This window comes from Bactrocera tryoni, chromosome 1 (assembly GCF_016617805.1).
Source record: "Bactrocera tryoni isolate S06 chromosome 1, CSIRO_BtryS06_freeze2, whole genome shotgun sequence".
Classification (NCBI taxonomy): Eukaryota; Metazoa; Arthropoda; class Insecta; order Diptera; family Tephritidae; genus Bactrocera; species Bactrocera tryoni.
The window spans coordinates 29,507,464-29,527,864 of NC_052499.1; the positions used below are offsets into that span (position 1 = coordinate 29,507,464).

Genomic DNA, 20,401 nt, shown 5'->3' on the forward strand with positions numbered 1-20,401 from the left:
AACAATTATTTGTGTCTATATTACTGTAAAACCTTCTGTGAGATTGATCCCAACGAAATTATCCTCGAAAATCGGAATATTTGCCCTCGAGCTTAATTAAATTAAGTATAAAAATAACTAAAAGATTAAAAAATATATATGTTAAAATCAAATATGTAGACTTAATCTACATTTTACTCTTATTTCAATGATGCAATCAATAAAACTTGACACAACTTTCCACGAATAATGACTTAAGCGTTTGCCACCTTATGACTATAAATTGTTCAAATCCAACAAAACCTGTTCAAGCCTTGAGGTATTTGGACCCCAGTACCTACAGTTTACCTTTTACCGCAAATATGGGTCAATGTGAAATTCAGGGATAATATTTTCCTGACAATTGTATATCTATGAGTGAAAAAGGGGTTGAATTAGGTTAATATTTCCTATAGCTCCCATATACCTAATATAACGATTTTCGAACATCCAGGTGACTTTATAACGCATATTTGTGCCTAAAGGGAAAGCAATTGGACGAAAACTTCATTTATCTTCATATGATTGGTGATGGTATGTGATGTACCTTAATAAATCTCAAGTAACGTTTTAATAGTATTTAGTGTTGGCAAAAAAGAACAAATCGGGTCGATGCTACCCCCATCTCCCATATCCTATATATGTGTGATGATTTTCATTTTTCTAACAAACCTTATATCGAATATGTTGATAAGTGTAGGAGTTATATATTCAAATATGAATGACATGATTTATAGGTACTTATCGTTTCGGCCACTTTTAATATGTCATTCTCTGTAATTTTTTTTTCGATGCATTCAGTAATGTTTACAATTTCATCATGGAAAGATATACGCAAGAACAACGTTTACAAATTAGAACCGCTCGAAGTAATGAAAATATTGGTGCCGTTCAGGACGTTCTCAAGAATTGGGACTGTCTCAAACCACATCCTGGCGGATTTTGAGAAATGATTTGGGCCTGCATCCTTATAAAATTTGTTCTCACCCAAGAATTGAAGCCATTGGACCACCGTAAACGTCCTGAATTTGCTGTTTTTGCCTTGAACAACTTGAAATTCAATAAACTCATCTTCTCTGATGAGGCCCACCACAAAATACCCATAAACAACCATTACAATCATCTAACTTGACAGTTTGGTGTGGTTTTGGGTCTGGTGGAATCATCGGTCCGTACTTCTTTCGAAGCTGGTGGCACTATAGTTAGAAGAAGTTGATCTTGACAACATCTGGTTCCAACAAGACGGGGTTACGTGCCTCACAGCACGTGCAACAACCGAATTATTGCAAGAAAGGTTTGGAGATTCGATTATTTCAAGAAATTGTGACACTGAATGGCCCCTAAGAAATTGTGATTTAACACCATTAGACTATTTCTTGTGGGGTTACGCAATTAACCAGACTCTCTTCAAGCTTTAGAAGATAATGTTGAACGTGCTATTTAAGGCATACGACTTGAATTAGTGTAATATGGACTATTATTAGGTTCATCGAATTCGTTCTTACAAAGGAAGTCGTGGAGGCCACTTGAATGATGTTATATTCAGAACTTAATTGTAACGATTGTACTTCACACTACTATAAATAAAAAAACATTTGAGTTTCCTTAACGATTAATTAGTTAGGGATTTCATATAGCGAATTGTAATTGTGTAAACTCTTTTTTGTAAGTAATATGAATGACAACAATTTTGTTTAAACAAAGTTTATGATTTTACCTTGTGTTGTGACAAGTTTTTTTAAAAGAAATCATATCACTCTTATTGGAAATATTATTATTATATACATACATATATATCTATTAGGGTGTTTTTTTTTAACTAGTAATTTTTTTCAATCCCTCATGAAATTTCTTTGGAAATACCCTTAAAAAAATGTCTGAAAATTTGAGCCCTTGATATTAACATTAAGGACTGGACCAAGGCATTTTATGGCATCGCTTTGACTTTAGACACATATTCCTCAGAACACTCTACAAAAGTGCCCATTTTGACAAAGTCGAAACTCACACCGGCGAGGTAGTACGGGGCTCTAAACCTGATTTTACCACGAAACTCCCGTTTTTATACCCTGAACAGGGTATATATCACGAAGTTTGTAACACCCAGAAGGAAGCGTCGGAGACCCTATAAAGCACCGTCTGTCTGTCCGTCCGTCTGTCCGTCTGTCTGTAAATATACGAACTAGTCGCTCAGTTTTTAAGATATCGTTTTGAAATTTTGTAAACGTCATTTTCTCTTCAAAAAGCTGCTAATTTGTCGGAACTGCCGATATCGAACCACTATAGCATATAGCTGCCATACAATCTAAATGATCGGAATCAAGTTTTTGTATGGAAAACTTTCACATTTGACAATGTATCTTCACAAAAGTTGCCACAGATTATTTTCTAAGATAATAATTTAATATACGAAGAAATTTTTAAGATCGGTTAACTATAGCATATAGCTGTCATACAAACTGAATGATCGGAATCAAATGCTTGCATGGGAAACTTCCTCATTTGATGATACATCTTCACGAAATTTGGTACGAGTTATTGTTCATAGAAATAAAGTAATATCGGAAGAAATTGTTCACTATAGCATATAGCTGCCATACAAGGCGAACGATCGGAATCAAGGGCTTGTATGGAAAACTTTCGCATTTGCAGTGGTATCTTCGCGAAATTTGACATGCATTACTGCTTAAGGTAATAACATAATCTCTTCCATACAAATTGGACACAAGAAATGCACCTGTGAAGGGTATATTAGCTTCGGTGCAGCCGAAGTTAACGATTTTTCTTGTTTTGTATATATCTCGTAAATGACAAGACCTATAGAAAAAATGTCATGACAAACTTGTAGGAAATTATATTTGCTACAAAAAAGATCCGAGGTCAGAACCGCCATCATTAATACTTCTCGAGATATTCTGCTTTTTAAGTAAGTCTTTATAGAATTTTCATAGATGATATGTAATAAAAAATCAATGAAATTCCACACAGCCTTAGGGTATTTCCAAGGAAATTTCATGATGGAATAGAAAAAAATTAATAGTTAAAAAAAAACACCCTAATATACATATATGGATTCCACCCGAACTTAGCCCTCTTTTATTTGTTTGAAATAGAATTACTTTTAATTTGAAATAAATCAAAGGTCAAATTATGTGCATATTTACATATTTTTTAGCAACTTACATACTGTAATTAATAATGATGTTTGAAATAAGCCCAACTTCGAATTTCAAAAGCAAATATTTAAATTATGGGGAAAAACTTATTTTTTCCGTATAAATCAATCTCTCGAAGAAATTAGTTTGGTCCCATACCCAGAAAATAGTCTTTTTTGGCGAAATGATGTATTTATATGAGAGACTTCTGATCATTATCTGCTCATGCAGAAAATTCATAGTCGGTTGACTAAAACAAAAGTTTATCCAACACGAAGGTAAGTGTGGTAATTATGATAATGCGACACCTTCGGTTGCTTCCACAGTTGCAGGGTCACAGCCAAACATAGTGTTCTCTCGTAGACAAAGCAGCGTGCAAGGGCACACCGTGTCCTTAAACTTATCAGAACCAAAGGCATACATAATACATACTTAATAGGCTTAAATTCGTTATATGTACATTTAGTACTTGTAGTATACCTACATTTGTATTTTATGTAATACATACGTTTATATAGCACGAAAAGGCAGGTGAATATGCTAGAGCTTGCGGGGTCACAATTTCCCTTTAGATATTGCAGTGAAAGTGAGCTGAGGAATATTTGGAGTGGGAGAACTTTCTAACTAAATTTTAATTGGGCTTAACATTTTATTAAATGATGTGTTCCTTGTATACTACCCCAAACGCCCCTGATTCCGTCATCCACGATATTAAAAATTATTTTTTCAATTCGAACTTTTTCTGACTTAATGAGTATGTGGAATAAAGTTTGTAAACGATAAGTTGTTAAGTGACTCATTAAAAATGATATTTCCAAAAATTATATAAAGTCCTTTTTGGAACTTTTTTGATAGCAAATAATGATTTGGGTGGTGCCACACCCACTGTCTAATTTGTCATCTACCTAAACATTATGTAGGGAGTGGGCGTGGTAATCATCTGATTTTTGGTACTTTTTGAGTTTTTGAAGAAGTGCTCGAAGAACTTCAGAAAGCTTGGTTGAAAAAGCTATCACTTGCACGGGGAAATGGACGGACAGATAGCAAATCGGAATACAAACACTTGTTAAGTGAACAAAACTGTTATAATCTATAGCAGCATGTTGCGAGTTTTTAGCAAAAGCTTTCTAAAGAAGAATTTGCTACAGATGTATCTGCAACTCACCATCCATCAATTGGTATGCTTAAAACTCAAATACAAGTGTTTTAGTAAAGTCTCAATAGATCTGCTGAAGAAATTTCGACCAAAAAGTGACGAGTTTATACAGCATCAGGCGAAATCTATCATGATTATCTAAATTTCCCATTTTATGACTCTTCAAAGTAGTAAAACTAGCACCGATTTTCCGTATATGCCCCGACTCGCCATATCTCTTTAACCTAACTTAGCCTAATCTACCTATGCCCTTTCCAAAGGACAATTTTTGAAATATCACACACTTTATGCATCTTTGGAATTTATAAGCAGAGTATGTAAACGACACCGTTAAATATTAAAGTCTCTTTACAGCCGGCCTTGTACCTGAACTAATACCCGATTATATCACCTTGCAGCTTAAATGTTAAATGTGAACATTTGTATGAATATTACCTTAGTCTGTGTGGGGTTTACGCACCGCTAATGTCATATCCACAAATTGCGTATGAAATATTAACATCTTCTCAATTCCGCATGACAGCTGACAATTTAGATGCAACCATGTAAATTTGTGTATGTATGTATAGTATATTCACTGAAATCCCACTTATTTTTACATACTATGTAATTGTGTACTCGGGTACCACAAAAAGGTACACTCTGGGACTTCAAGAATTATATATTAAAATTAACACGAGTTAAACGGACTGATGTATACCCTGATAATTGCATTGGCGAAGAAGCCGGTGTCAATAAAAGTGAAATTGTGCTGTGCCCAACGTAATCAGAGGTGTAAATCATTACCCAGCAAACACACTATGTGTGACAACATGCATAGCTTATATTGTTCAAAGCGCACTTCTTCTATTCGTTTTGTATCTCCTGAGTCGTGTCAAAAGGACGTCTCCGCATTGGCCTTTTGAGTTTGCTCAATAGGCAGAAGTCGCACGAAGCTAAATTAGGCGAATATGGTGGTTGCGAAACGATAAGAGCCGTGTTTTGGGCAAAAAAGTCGCTAAGGACCAATGCACTATGACGTGATGTATTATCGAGAGGAACCAAAAGTTGTGCGCCCACAATTCCAACAGTTTGGCTCGGTGGTAAGAACGCATAATGCACCAAACCACGATAATAACCAGTACCACAGTAGTACCAATTTAAGTAACGCAAGTTTTCAGATTAACCACCAGTAGTAGAGCAATGTTCAAACGTAATTAACTCGTTTTTGAACGGAAGATGGATCAACCATTTTACTCCGGAATTCAATCGACAGCCATCCGACTGAATTACGCGCATTTAACCTAATCTGAAGAATAGTATATCGCAAAAGTCATCTGATAAAGTCAAGAGTCTATATTTTGGTATGCACATCGAATCATTTTCAACGACTATCCTGATTTTGCATTTGCTTCTGAAATAAAATGAGCTAATGTATTTTCAAAATTAAAATGCTTTAAAAGTATTTAACTTTATATATATTTTATTTATAACTTCATTAGGGTTCACATTTCTTTTATTTTTAAAAAATATATCAAATTTAAACAAATAGCCTGAATCTAAATGATGACACACCCGGCGATACAGCTCTATCAAAAAATCTTACCAACCTTGAGCTACTGGATGACTATGAGCGATGACAAATAGGAGCTGGCATTAGACTTAAAGCTATTGGTAAAAGCGGTAATAAAAGACAAATAAAGAAGTGCTGAGTTCGGATTTAAATGAATATTGTATCTCTATGTTTTATAAGTTCAACTAGCCTTCATATCCATAATAACGGGTTTTTCAATAAGGACGCTACAAAAGTAGACCAATGGGTACTCTCTTTTGACATTTCTCTTGAGTAAGGTTTGCCATTTTAACAAGGAAAGATATACGATCCAACAACGAGTCGAAATTATTAAAATTTACTACCAAAGTTCGCCCTCAACTTTAAGAGCGCTAAGTCCAATTTTTGGTCGTCATAATCGTCCTGTCAGATCAACAATTGAGCGTCTAGTGGGAAAAGTTGAATCCACAGGCACAGTACAAAATGTTTCAGTGTCTATGAGACAAAGAAGTGCCCGTAGTGTCGAGAATATTGTTGCAGTTGGCGCATTAATTGAGGTAAACCCAAATCAGCCAATTTATGCTTGAAAACCGTGAAAAATTGGGTTCAGCGTCTGGATTTCTGCTAGCTTGCCTAATGGTATCGAAAGTACTTTCACAGGAATAATAGAATTTCATTGATATCCCAAACCGTTTTTAAAAAAACTTGTGTAGCGTTCTTATTGAAAACCCCGTTATAACAATTTTCCTATTTCAACGGACTTCAGACTGCATGTGAGTTATCTTAAAACCCAATTAGGGGTTTCAACACCATTCAGTTGAACTGAACGTATTTCGAGCTTCAACTATTTTCAGACGTCATTGGTGTTGCTAACCTAAAAAATGAGAAAGGCGATGTGACCAAAGATGCCTTCTATGAGAGCAAAAACGCACGTCAACAAACACAAGGAAGGTTCGACGTCGAGAAGCTGCAACAGACAGCCGAACGATTTTCTACTCGGCTTGCACTTCTGCTCTCTGAAAGCATTCATCAACAACTCCCATCGTCCACAACACATGCGGGATGGGATATGCCCATTGCCCGACTTGTTATGAGACGGTCATTGCCGGGTTCCTGCTGGATACTTGTACGATACTTCAATGATGAACGTATAAGAAATTGAATACTGTGCTCCTGTTCTACGGCTTGTAAGTGATCTATTATCACTTGGCCTTGTTATGAGACATAATGACAGCTTACGGAATACAAATAAATTATAGAACTCTTCTGGATGTTATATATAATTGTGGTCATATATAGGCTGATCAATACATAGTATAAAACAAAGCCGCTTTTTCTGTCCCTATGTCCCTTTGTATGCTTAAATCTCTAAAACTACGCAACGCAATTTAATGCGGTTCTTTTTTAGTGTGATAGAGTAATTGAAGAAGAAGTTTTATATGTATAATAACAGCCATTAAATAGGGGAAAAATGTGATGTCGTAAATAATCATTTCCTCTTACATTGCAAACGTAGGCTGAACCCTAAAAGATTAATTAAAACAATGTACTATAGAAAAGTCCGCGATGGTATATATCTATCTCTTATGGATATCCCACAATAACATTTTTTTGACATTTACTTTTTACGACAAATAATGGCTTTTCGAAGCGATTTTAACCAATACAGCATTAATCCTTATCCAATTAAATACCCTTAATACATTGTTGATATGGTATAGATCTACAGCCCTTTACAGCATATGATTAAAATGAATATTTTCGAAGATATACATACGTATTACAGAAATAAAAATTGCGAGACTTTTGCGGCGGTACAGGGCGGCCGGGGAGGCGGGAGCGCGTCTATATATGTATAGCGCGTCTATATACATATGTATAGCGTGTCGGAGGCCGCGGTTCTCCCTATAACACTTCGCACAACACTTATTATTATCGAAGCTCTCTAACGATGAATATTTAAGCGCAAAATTCGGTTTTATTACGATTAAAGAGCACTCAAACACTCCTCAGAATCAGCCTTTCGTTGTTTTTGTTAGATTAGGAACTTGCAAGGCACCCACTTTGCACATAGCTTTCGCGTCTTTAGGACGTCATTGTCTTCGGTTCTCATTTCGCATTCTTTCTAACTTAGCAAACCTATTTTCAAGGGTTGATTTCCCTGGTGCAGAGCTTAAAGTCAACAGTTTTTTCCCCCAAAATGATCCATTTTTTGTAAACTAACAAAAGTTGCTTCACAAAAATGCTATATTTCATTAACTAATATTTATAATCTAACTAATAGAAATCATAAAGAAGGTAGTAATAGTATTATCTATGTGTCAGCCATAGTAAAGCGTGGACCGGTTCTCTAGCATGTAATAATATATGATTATGAATAATTTAATGATGACTGCCCAATATTGTAGATTTCTACGCAATCAAATCAAATCAACAACCGGCCAGATATTCACCATGTGCCAAATCTTGGAAAAGATCCGTGAAAGGAGAATCGACACACACCACCTCTTCGTCGATTTCAAAGCTGCTTTCGACAGCACGAAAAGGAGCTGCCTTTATGCCGCGATTCTGAATTTGGTATCCCCGCAAAACTAATACGGCTGTGTAAACTGACGTTGAGCAACACGAAAAGCTCCGTCAGGATCGGGAAGGACCTCTCCGAGCCGTTCGATACCAAACGAGGTTTCAAACAAGAAAAGTAATTCGAGCTACAGAACTTAATCGAGCAGGTACAACCTTTTATAAGAGCGTACAGCTGTTGGCTTATGCCGATGATATTCACATCATTGGCCTCAACAACCACGCCGTTAGTTCTGCCTTCTCCAGGCTGAACAAGGAAGCAAAGCAAATGGATCTGGAAGTGAACGAGGGCAAGACGAAATATCTCCTGTCTCGTCGCACTCGCACTTGGCTCTCACGTGACTGTTGACAGTCATAACTTTGAAATCGTAGATAATTTCGTCTATCTTGGAACCAGTATAAGCACCAGCAACAATGTCAGCCTGGAAATCCAGCACAGAATAACTCTTGCCAAAAGGTGCTACATCGGACTGAGTAGGCAATTGAGAAGTAAAGTCCTTTCTCGACGAACAAAAGCCAAACTCTATAAGTCGCTCATAATTGCCGTCCTGCTATATGGTGCAGAGGCTTGGACAGCAACCGATGAGTCGACGTTACGAGTTTTCGAACGAAAGGTTCTGCGAAAGATTTATGGTCCTTTGCGCGTTGTCCACGTCGAATATCGCATTCAATGGAATGATGAGATATACGACGACATTGACATAGTTCATCGAATTAAGAGACACTTCAGTTCTGAAATTATTCGATGCAATACCCGCCGGTGGTAGCAAAGGAAGACCTCTACTCCATTGTAAAGACCCGGTGGAGAAGGATATGGCTTAGCTTGGCATCTCCAATTGGCGCCACCTTGTGAAAAGAAGAAAAGACTTGCGCGCTGCTGTTAACTCGGCTATAATCGCGTAAGCGGTGTCTACGCCAGTAAAGAAGAAGAAGAAGTTTCAATACAAAGTCTCATTGCGTTAGATTATGCACGAAGGTAGTAAATAGGCTTTTAGCAGGAAACACAGTTAATATGATCTCGATATCTGGTCTTATAGGAATAGAGGCCCAGATGAGTTGGGCTGATCGGGGGCAGCTGGAAACACAATCCACGTAAGCTGCCACAGGCCATTCAGCTCATTCAAGGGACCAAAACGCTCTTACTTTTAGGCAAAAGGGAGCTCAGCAACAAACTCACATCTTTAGAAAATGAGAAAATTGCATTTCTCATCCAGATAAAAAGGCACATATTCCACGGCTCCCAATACTCTAATTTAAGAGACATTATTAGCCCGGTATGGGAAAGAATCAGGAATGTTTCCAAATCCACAGAATTGCTGGATAAGACTTAAATTGGTTACCTTTCAGGGGTATAATGAACCTAAGTGCGGCCGCTTGCGGATTTTATTAAGATAACTCACATATTTATCTACATATAAACGGTATAGAGTCAACCTGAAGTTTGAAAATTTTTATATGAGGTGAACTCAGGGTCAACCTTTGCTCAGAAAAAGAAATTCTTTTAATTTTAATAAAATATAAATAAATAAATATATTGTCCAATTTCGGATAATTTTCGACTATATACATATTGTATAAATATACATATGTACATATAATGTATAATATAAACATTTATTTCGAAAACGGCTCTCAATGTACATATATACTGTAAAGTGAAAAAATCTTATAGAATTTACAATTTTGACATGTGGTTGTAGCCCGATTTCACCCATTTTCACAATGTAACATAAGAAAATCAAAATAATGTTATGACAATATTTGGCTGAAATTGGTCAAGTAGTTCTAGAGATATAGGATTCATCCAAACTTGGGCGATGCCACCCCATTTTTCACTTTTGGCAATAACTCCTATGAAGCTTTTTCGTACCATAATTGATTTAAAATTTAATGTTTTGACGCGATTATTTATTGAATTATCGCCCATTTATTTTAACATTAACATCTAATTTAACCCATTTTCATAGTTAAAAAATAAATATTGGGATTATTTATTTTTAGGAATATATTTTAAGGAATATGGTGAACAAACCTATTAGAATTCGGAACCATGCCCACATTCAAAAATTTTCAGCTCAAAGATGCCCTTTCCACTGTGATACCCTATACCAGGTAACCATTTTTTATCTGCAATACCGACCCCTCTTGGGTGCCTGGAAACACATCTCTCAAGTTTCATCAATATATCTAAATTTTTATTCAAGTTACCGCTTATACAAGCTAATGAATGGACTCATGGATAGTGTCTGTGGCGTAGCTGAACTTCTTACTATGCAATCCTATTTTTCTAATACAGCACTTAGATGATTAACTTTCATTTTTAGTTCTTTGTTAACCCGTTTTTATTAGGTCTACAATTTTACTTCGGCCGTTTTGCTTTCTGTTAATTCCATAGGAGATCAAACTATCTATTCTGTGTTACTTCTCCAAGGTAAATCACTCCATTTAATTTGTGTGTATACCAATTTATGGTACATACATATGTGTTTCAGAGTTATCTAATAAAATAGTTTTCCGGAGTTATCTAATAAAATAGCCGGCCTCCGAACGATAAATAACCTTTTTGACTCTTATAAAATCACATCAATTATTCCTAAGTCTTCATTTGTACAAAAATAATTCTATTTTACACATTTAATTATTTTATTTTATTTTACACTTCTCAATTACAAATATTTGGTAGGCCACTTTCAAGGACACATTATTCTAATCATCATCATCAAATAAAAAATAGTCTGTAACATCTTCGCTTTTAGTAGTGGGATCAATGTTTTGAATGGAGCTGAGATCTGATGGTAACAATTCGGCAGCACCCAATTCTGTTGGTGGGTACATCACTGTTTTAGGTATCACGGGCGGTTTCACAAATACTCTGGTCAAATTAAGAGCGCGCTGTTGATCACGTAAGCTTTTATAAAGCTCCGGAAAGCTCTTTTCAAATTGCACACGTACTTTCAGGAAATGATCCAGAATACTGGGTGTGAGTATGTTGTTTGTGTAACCACGCGAATTCCGTTTTAAGCGTTTGCTATTTAAATATGCTTCATAACTTCCACCACCCACATAGAGAGGATAGTGCAAATCATACGATTTGTGATTCCATGGATCGCTTTCATATAATGGTACAGATTGTAACTCCATAAAAGGTGTTAAGATATTCGGACTGAAGCTGAAAATCGACCCTACATTTTCAGGATCCATAGAAGATGAACTTTCTGGATTAACACTAGAGCTGATCAACGTGATTTTGAATGAGTTTTGGAGATGGAGATATGTGATGATCATTGGCCGCATTTATGGGGTGAGCATGAAATGATAAATGTAAGAGAAATTTCAAAAATGAGCAATCGTTGTAATGGAATTCTAAATGCAGTAAGAAAACTTAATCAAAATAAAACAATTAAAACCAGCTATGCAAGTATTATTTAACAGACCTTGAAATTTGAGATTAATTATTATAGGTCCTTATTTATCTATATAACTTATGAATAATCAATATAATTTATATAAATATATGACTTCTCTATCACTATTTAGCGATACTGCTTTGTTCGACCTTTGTCGCTATAACATTTTCTACTTTCTGCTTTCGTCGGGAACGCATTCGTTTTGTTCGTGCCCTAGCAGTGGTAGCAACTTGACCAGGACTCGCGGTCGTAGTTGCCGGCGAAATTGGCATAACCACAACTGAGAGCTGTGCGGGCTTACCATTCGTCGTACTCTCAGTTCTTGGGTTTAAATCGTAGAGTAAACTTAACAGTTCCACCACTTTAGCCTTATTTTCTTCGGCTGTATTGCTTAGAGACGATCTTAGCTGCGACATTGCGTTAAATTTTACCGGTACGGTGACAGGTGCAGCGCCACTGTGCTTTCTAGCACTACTGCTCTTGAATTTACCACGCATGGCATATGGACTGAGAGTAACTTCCTCAGAGTTTTTCTTTAAATGTCTCAACTCATCGTTCACAACATGCACATGCTCTTTAATAGAGTAGTTCAGGTCCGGTAATTTTTTTCCAAATGCTTTACCCTTACTCTTGTTTGACAATGTTTTACTTTTCCGGTCCTTATCATGCATCGGGATACCTGGCGGAGTATAGCGTTTAAAATACTGTTCGTTAGTTTCCTTCGAAACTCTATTGTTTTTTTCCTGATCGTATTCACCGCTTTCCATAGCTAAAGCCAGTTTACCGCTGTTCAAATACTGCCAATGATGCGACTTAGTCAGATACTTGGATTCATACCCTTTGGCCTCCATTTCCCGTAACCACTCTTCGAATTGGTTATCATACCTGCATCGTTTGGAGTTCGAGTTTGAAGCCGATACTGCTGTTTTTGAAGGCATCCTCGTCGCTTCATCCTTCTGTACACTCTCGTAAAAATGCAATGCCTTGATATTCGATTTTATGTTGCCCAAAATTCGATCTCGACACTTGTCACAGCACGTTTGCATCTGTTGCTTAATAAGCTCCAACACGGTTCTGAGCTCACTTTCAGATGTTTGCGTTTCATTCACATTTGAAACGTTTGCGTGCTGCGAATCTGTAGGATCGACAATAGCCGGCGGAAAACTATTATTTTCTACGGATTTCATATGATTCTGTTTTCTTTTCAGAATTTCACATTCTTGTAGTTGAATTTGTTGCATTTGGGGTTGTACGTTAACTGGTTCACGAACAGCACTGTCGATGATCTTATAATTGTTGCGCTGGCTATGTTGATCAGCTACATAAGGGGTAGGTTCTGAAAATACCTGTAAATGAGTAGGAACGTGGTTCAAAATAGGCATTTGGACGCCATCGTAATACGCTTCATTGTTATGTCTCTCAATGGTGGTGGCGTCTTCACCGCCTGTGTTGATCTCCATTGGCGCTTTATTCGCCTCCTCCAAAGCAGCCCGAATGGAAGCGGCATTGTAACGCATCAGAGCTTCCGCCGGATCTTCATCGGGGTTCAACGTTATCTCTTTTAATGAGTCCTTATACGTTTTACGTAACGCATTTAAAGAATTTGCGTCAATCGCTTGCAGCGTGCCATAATTAGCGTTTCGTTTATGCCTTATGCAGTCTCCTTTGTAAGTTTTACCTTTAGCTAAAATACTGTTTAGTCTTAACTTACAATCTAACCTTGTTAACTTTGACGAAGTTGTGGTTGCCGAAGTTGTAGGCGTTGTTATTGTAGTTGTTGTGGTAGATTTTGGCTTATCAGTAATTGAAGATGTTTCCGTCTGCGATGTTGGTTGTTTTTGATTAATGTTTTCAGTGGCCGATGACGTTTCCTGGTAAGTTGTTGTACTTGGCACAACTGTGGTATTAACGGGGTTGCGGTCTATGTCGGACATCATTTTCTGAAATGCGTCACCTGTTAATGATATGAAATTTGCACGGAAACCAAAAACAAAATTTTGATGAGCATGAGTGAAGTAATTAGTAACTAAATGATAAATGATAAATGATATAGAATGAATATGATCTATCTACTATCACTATAAAACACGTTACAGATATGGAAATAGGCTATTCATAAAGGTATTCTCAAGATATACGGCATTTTCAATATCTACTTGTATGTGTGAAATCGAAACGATGACAGTTGATCATTAATTAATATTTCTTCTTAAAGATATGTACATATATTCAGCTTGCGCCAGCTATAGTTTAGAGGTGAAATTAATGGAGTCGAGATAGATAGTTGGCCTTATTTAATGGATATGTTTTGTGTCGCTAAGTACCGAAGTTATTCCTGCGGCAATAAAATCTATGTAACTGAAACAGGTGCGGACTTTTATCCGACCAAGGGCTGCCACCTTAGCAATAATTTTAATATTATTTTTAAATAATCTTTCCTGTTGGGACAAGTACAGCAGATCGCCAGACACTTTTAAATAGCGACCCCACTTCTGAGTGAACTCATTTATTCCTTTTTTGTTTTCCGACAATATCAAGTTTCGGCTTTAGAAAAAGAAGTCCAAAAACATCCAGGAATGGTTTAAACGCCAATTATAGATAAAAAATGTACATATATATTTCAGGTCTACAGACACTGACCTATACGTTAATATTTTTGCCAAATACACAGAACCATATATTCAACCTTTTATCAATACAGAAACAAGCTGACGGTGGTAACAAATATTGAAATTATGGTAATTCGATATTGGATATTCAAAAGTCTAAGATTTAAGCAAACTACGAGTCCACGACAATACTATAAGAGGCACTACAGATGTGATAATCACAAGTACTTAATGATTAAAATTGCTCACCATTTGTGAGTGCTCCTGAAGCATTGCTCTTATTTCATCATCTCCAACAGCAGTTCTGTAAGATCCGCTACTGTAGCTTCCTCCGGCACTTGCACCGTAGCTTCCATAACTTGGTGCATTTCCAGCATAGGCGTTAGGCGTACCATAACCTTCACTACCACCGCTACCATAACTCGCCCCATAGCTGGGTTTGCTGCTTGAGCCATAGCCTGAACTTCCACCGCCATAGCCACCAGTGTTATAAGTCGATGGACGGCCCCCGGCATTGTAATAGTAATTAATAATTGTCGGTCTCAAGCCAGAATGTGATCCATGTTTTTGTTTTTTCCCTTTATCATGGCCTCCACCCAGTCCAAGCATATCGAATTCATCAAAAGCGGAGCCGCCTGATCGATCAAATGAGTCAGTGGGGAAGAGAGTAATATTGTCGCGTAATATACCAAATAGATTACCTTTAAATCGAGCTTTTCCAGCATTCTCAGACATTTGTGGCGTAGCCTCACCGACTACGTTTTGTTCTTCGGTGTGCCGTTGCATATCCGGCGACATTTGTTGCAACATCATGGTACCGTCTTGTGTACCCATTTGCGGCATTACCTCGGTCTGAGGTTGTTGCGATATCATAGGCGTGTGTTGCATTAGCATAGGCAGCTGCTGCATCGCTACCCGAGGATTTTGCATCATCATCGGTATTTGCTGCGCTACCGTCCGGGGCTCTTGCATCGTCCTTGACATCTGGCGCATTTCCATTGGAGCTTGTTGGGCTTCCATATGTGGTTGTTGCATCATAGGCATCGGTATATGTTGCATCTCATTTGGAGCTTGCTGCGCTAGCATCTGAGGCATCTGCTGTTGTTGCATCATTGGCATCGGCATCTGTTGTATCTCCATTGGAACTTGTTGTGCTACCATCTGAGGCATCTGTAGTTGTTGCATCATTGGCATCGGCATTTGTTGTATCTCCATTGGAAGTTGTTGTGCTACCATCTGAGGCATCTGCTGTTGCTGCATTATTGGCATCGGCATCTGTTGAATCTGCATTGGCGCCTGCTGTGCTAGCATCTGTGGCTCTTGAATTTGTTCCATAGGTGTTTGCTGTGCTACCATCCGGGGCTCTTGCATCGTCCTTGACATCTGTCGCATCTCCATTGGAGCTTGGGGGGCTGACATATGTGGTTGTTGCATTATTGGCATCGGTATATGTTGCATCTCCTTTGGAGCTTGCTGCGCTACCATCTGAGGCATCTGTTGTTGTTGCATCATTGACATCGGCATGTGTTGTAATTCCATTGGAGCTTGCTTCGCTACCATTTGAGGCATCTCATGTTGTTGCATCATTGGCATCTGCTGCATCATCATAGGCTGCTGTATTGCTACTTGTGGCTTTGGCTCCGCCCACATTTGTCTCATTTGCATTAACTGGGGATCCTGTTTAAAAGCTTTTGCATCTGAATTCCGATTTTCTTCATTCAGCCACTGTCTATTCATTGGCGTCTTTGCATCGGATGGCCACTTACGTTCTGTTGTTTTGGAAGTATCTCCGGAAGCTTGATTACCATCTAATTCCGGGTCGCCTGATGGCTTCTTACTCTCTGAAGATTCCAACATTCGAATTCCATTATCACTTGCCATGCGATATGCATAGGCCATCAAGCGCACAATGTCATCTCTTGACATTTGTCGTGGAGCCATCATTGACTTAGAGGTTTGGCGTTTGATATTTATACCACTTGGCGTATATATGGGCATCTTTCCAACTTCTTTGCGATTCGCAATTGCGGCTTTATGCAAAAGCTTTTTGACATAATCGTCATTCAAAGCTTTCTCAATATCAGAGCGGGTTATCTTATGAATTGGTATCTTACTCAACATACTAGTATGTGTGTTAGCATTAGCATCATCTTTAAAATTCTGCGACTTTGAGCCCAATGACGCTGCACGCATTTCCTTAGCTTGACGTTCTATGTCCTGTAGGAGCTTCAATTCGGTCATAACTTGGCGTTGGAACGCTTTCAACTTTGTTTGTAGTTGCTTTTCTTCGACATTTTTCACTTTAGATGCATTGGGTTCTTTCATTCCAAGGTCATGAACCTTTTCAGATGAATCAGCGGGAATGCGGAACCACAAAATTGGTAATTTCTTATATAGAAGAGCTTTTTGTAAGGCCGACGTCATTTTCAATTCATCCATATTCACATCCTTTTGCCTTTTCTGGTCATGGTCAGCTATGGAAATGGTATCCGGTTTGACACGAACTTCAGATATCTGTGAAGCTGCTGGTTCTGCATCTGATGCAGATGTGGATGGATCTAGCGATTGCAGCGGACGAAGATTAAATAAGCTGCCTCCCTGGCTCAGCATTTGGTTACTCGTATCTATGACAGACTGAAAGTTGGGTAGTTGAAATCCACCAGAAGCTACATCGGCATTAGCTTGTTGAAAGGCCTGGCCCAGCATTTGTGTACCTGCGTCCAAAGCTGATTGAAAATTTGGCAACTGGAAACCAGAACTTGAATCACTATTTGGTTGTTGCAAAGCCTGACCCAATAATTGTGTTCCTGCATCGAAGGCTGACTGAAAATTTGGAATTTGGAAGCCCGTAGGCGCTTGTGGTGCAGCACCGCCTGCAGAAGCAGCGGCTTCACCTTCCGCTTCCGGCAATGCTGAACCTACTGAAGGATCGGTGGATGGTGGTGCCTGCCCTAACATTGGAAGCTGTGACATATCTAAACCGGGGAACTGTTGAAATGTTTGCGATAAAAGTTGACCCATCGTCTGAGAGAAATCTTGCGGCACAAATTGCTGTAATAACTGCCCAGCATTCTGCTGTAACAATTGATTGGGGTTCTGTTGTTGCATTTGTTCCAATGACTGCGCTAACATCTGCCCAAAATCAGCTTGACCGAATTGAGCCAAGAACTGACTAAACATATCATTTTGCCGAATTGTTCGTGCAGCTTCCTGATGGGCTGCTCTCATCGCAGCATTAGGATTACGGTCTTCAGCTAACACCAAAACAACCTTTGAATCGGCTGGCATCTCATCGCTCGCTGCAGCTCCTAATTGATGTGTTGAACCCAATAACGAGGGCGCGCCCAAAAGGGACGTGGCAGGGAACAAGTTACCCATTAGTAGTAAGGAGTTCAACGCCGGAAACATTGCACTAAACAAGTTGAATGGTGTTGGCAAGATAGACTGTCCTAGGATCGGTGGAAACAAAGACTGGCCCACGATCTGTGAAGTAGAAGTAGACGATTTCGTCGTATAAATTTATTGCTAGAAAAGCACATTTCAAACCTGGTCTGCACCGCGTTCATCTTCGTCCTTTTCGGTTGTGAGGTCTGCAGGTGGCGTCAAGTCGATTGTGTCCTCATCTCGAGTCGTTTCCGCTGCTGCAGTTGTTGATTTGTCTTGGGACGATGCATTTGAGGACACCGATAAAGCCAGCAAAAATGCCAGCACCGCAAAATGTTTACACTACAATTAGGATATGCAATAATTTACCAACAACAAATAACGCATTCAGCATTTTTTTTTATTATTCATACCCAAAACATGGCTCCAATGCATTTACGATCACTCGGTCGCGTTTAAAATTTGAACACACACACGCACTGATGGTATTTTCAGTAGTCTTATATTAAATCTCCTTTTATCCTGCAGTTATAAATATCCTTTTAGTCTTGTCTCACTTGTATCACTTGCTTATTAATCCGTTTGTATTGCACTAGATACCTGACACTGGACACCGGCACACGCTCGCCAACGCGTTCAACTTCTGACTAACCGTAATCGCTTGGCCCGCATACACAAATAGATTTTTTGCGATCAAATAAATTGCAGACGTCGAATATTTTATTCTGACATTATTATTGTAAAAGCGAAAAAAGTGGCAAGTGGTTTCGCCAACGTTTTGTTTTTTATTTCGGTTTGTTATTTTCTTTTTGCGCCCAATTTCAGCCAAACGGCAGGCAGCTGAAACTGCAAAAAACACAGTAAAAACAATAGTGAAGGTTCTGAAATCGTCGAGCAAAGGCCAGCAGCGAATGGCCCAAAATTGCACGCACCAAATAAGAAAGCCGTCTGTACGTACTCTTTTGTATGCAATTCCGTGCTTTCTTCAAAAATAAAAGTTTTATGCATCAGTACATGCACACACACACACACATAAGTGCATACGAACCACTGAAAGAAATAACAATTACAATAATCGTAACCAATTGACAATAATAATTTTTTGCACAGTAAGCGGGAGTTAGACACGCATACATGTGTATATTTTGCCATAAATTAACCGACATGTATGTATGTAAATGAGTATAGCACATTTCCGCATATGTACAAATAGTGAGAAAACTACATATGTATGTACATACATATGTATGGGCATTTCCACCATATAGAAGAAGGCTCACCACGAACAAAATATTGAAAGTATTAAAAGCTAATGCATATTTAATTTGGAAAAAATACTCAGTTCTTCCTAGAAAATTTTTCAGATAATGAAATTAAAATTGCTAAAATTTTGTTTTGTCATTTTCATTATCGCAGCACATCTATTGTCGAAGACCACGGCTGTGGCAGGTTAAACTCCTACCTGTCCAAAAAAAAACCCTGACATACAAAACATATGTATATTGTGACAAAAAAGCACCCGGAAATTGTAATTAAATTTATTTCAAAAAATGTATTTGCTAAGATGGCAAGACTGTCCTCAATTACTATGCCAAATATGAGAGCGATCTGTCGACCAGTTTGTTTACAGCAGTTCCTTAAGGGGTTTGGGGGAAATCAGAATTTTCAAAAAATTAATTTTCGTGACGTATCTTCTTTCGAGAATATCTTAAAATATTCTCAGAAAATTTCACGTTGATCCGATTAGGTTTTGAGTTATTCGACAAATAAAAGAGAGCTCGGGCACTTCAAAGCGCTCGAGGAAACTTTAAACGCGTTTTTCTCAAAACTATGTTTTTTGAACTGGTGACAACTGTAACTCGGAAACCGCTCAGTAGATTTTAATGAAGTTTATACAGCTTTTAGAATACATAATAAACTCGGACCTGATCGAAGGATTTTTTATTTTAAAAAATTTCGATTTTTTAAGACCAATTAACTGTTGATTTTTCTTTTGAATTTTTGAATTTCCTGAGGCCGCTATTTTGTTAATTTTTGAAAAAAAAATCCTTCGATCAGGCCCAGCATTATCTATTTATAAAACTAATATTTTTCGTCCGATTGATTTGAGATGAATCTCTAAGGACTTATGGTTGTCACCGCAAGTACCTTTTTTGGAACTGGGTCAACACAAACAACTATAACTTTGGATATTAAATTTTGTTTTTTTTTTTAATTTTCGTAGCTTCAAATCAACACATTCTATAATAATGCCTTATTACTGCTTTTGTAAAATAACACGATAGCAAAAAAAATACTGAAATTTCTCATTTTTTCGTGCCTCTGACTACCCCTAACCCCTTAAGTCGGTACATCTCAGTAGTGCGTTGCGATTTTTACAATGGCTTACAATATCGAACAAAGAATTTGTTCCTAATTTTGTATTTTTAACCAAATTTCGTGTGCGGAATCGTTGCGAATGTTGGAAAAGCTGTTGTTAACATGATTTACAAGCCTACGAGTGGTCCAAGGTTGAAGATACACCTCGTACTGGACGACCTTCAACCTCTTCAACTGTTGAA

The 20,401-nt window shown here is 37.9% G+C and overlaps 1 protein-coding gene across 2 annotated transcripts; it reads right to left on the bottom strand.

The window, feature by feature from the left end:
* Positions 1–11,073: 11,073 nt before the first annotated feature.
* LOC120777959 (defective chorion-1 protein, FC125 isoform) lies at positions 11,074–18,473 on the bottom strand. Of its 2 annotated transcripts, XM_040109588.1 has the most exons (6): positions 18,254–18,473; positions 18,003–18,182; positions 15,158–17,939; positions 14,706–15,091; positions 13,567–13,787; positions 11,074–11,672 (listed from the first exon to the last, which is right to left on the bottom strand). In XM_040109588.1, exons 1-6 carry the CDS (start codon positions 18,260–18,262, stop codon positions 11,147–11,149), a joined length of 4,104 nt encoding a protein of 1,367 aa, XP_039965522.1. In that variant the 5' UTR covers positions 18,263–18,473; the 3' UTR covers positions 11,074–11,146. The 2 variants fall into 2 exon arrangements, with proteins under 2 accessions (XP_039965522.1, XP_039965514.1); XM_040109580.1 differs by lacking the exon at positions 11,074–11,672 and having other exon boundaries at positions 13,711–13,801.
* Positions 18,474–20,401: the final 1,928 nt, after the last annotated feature.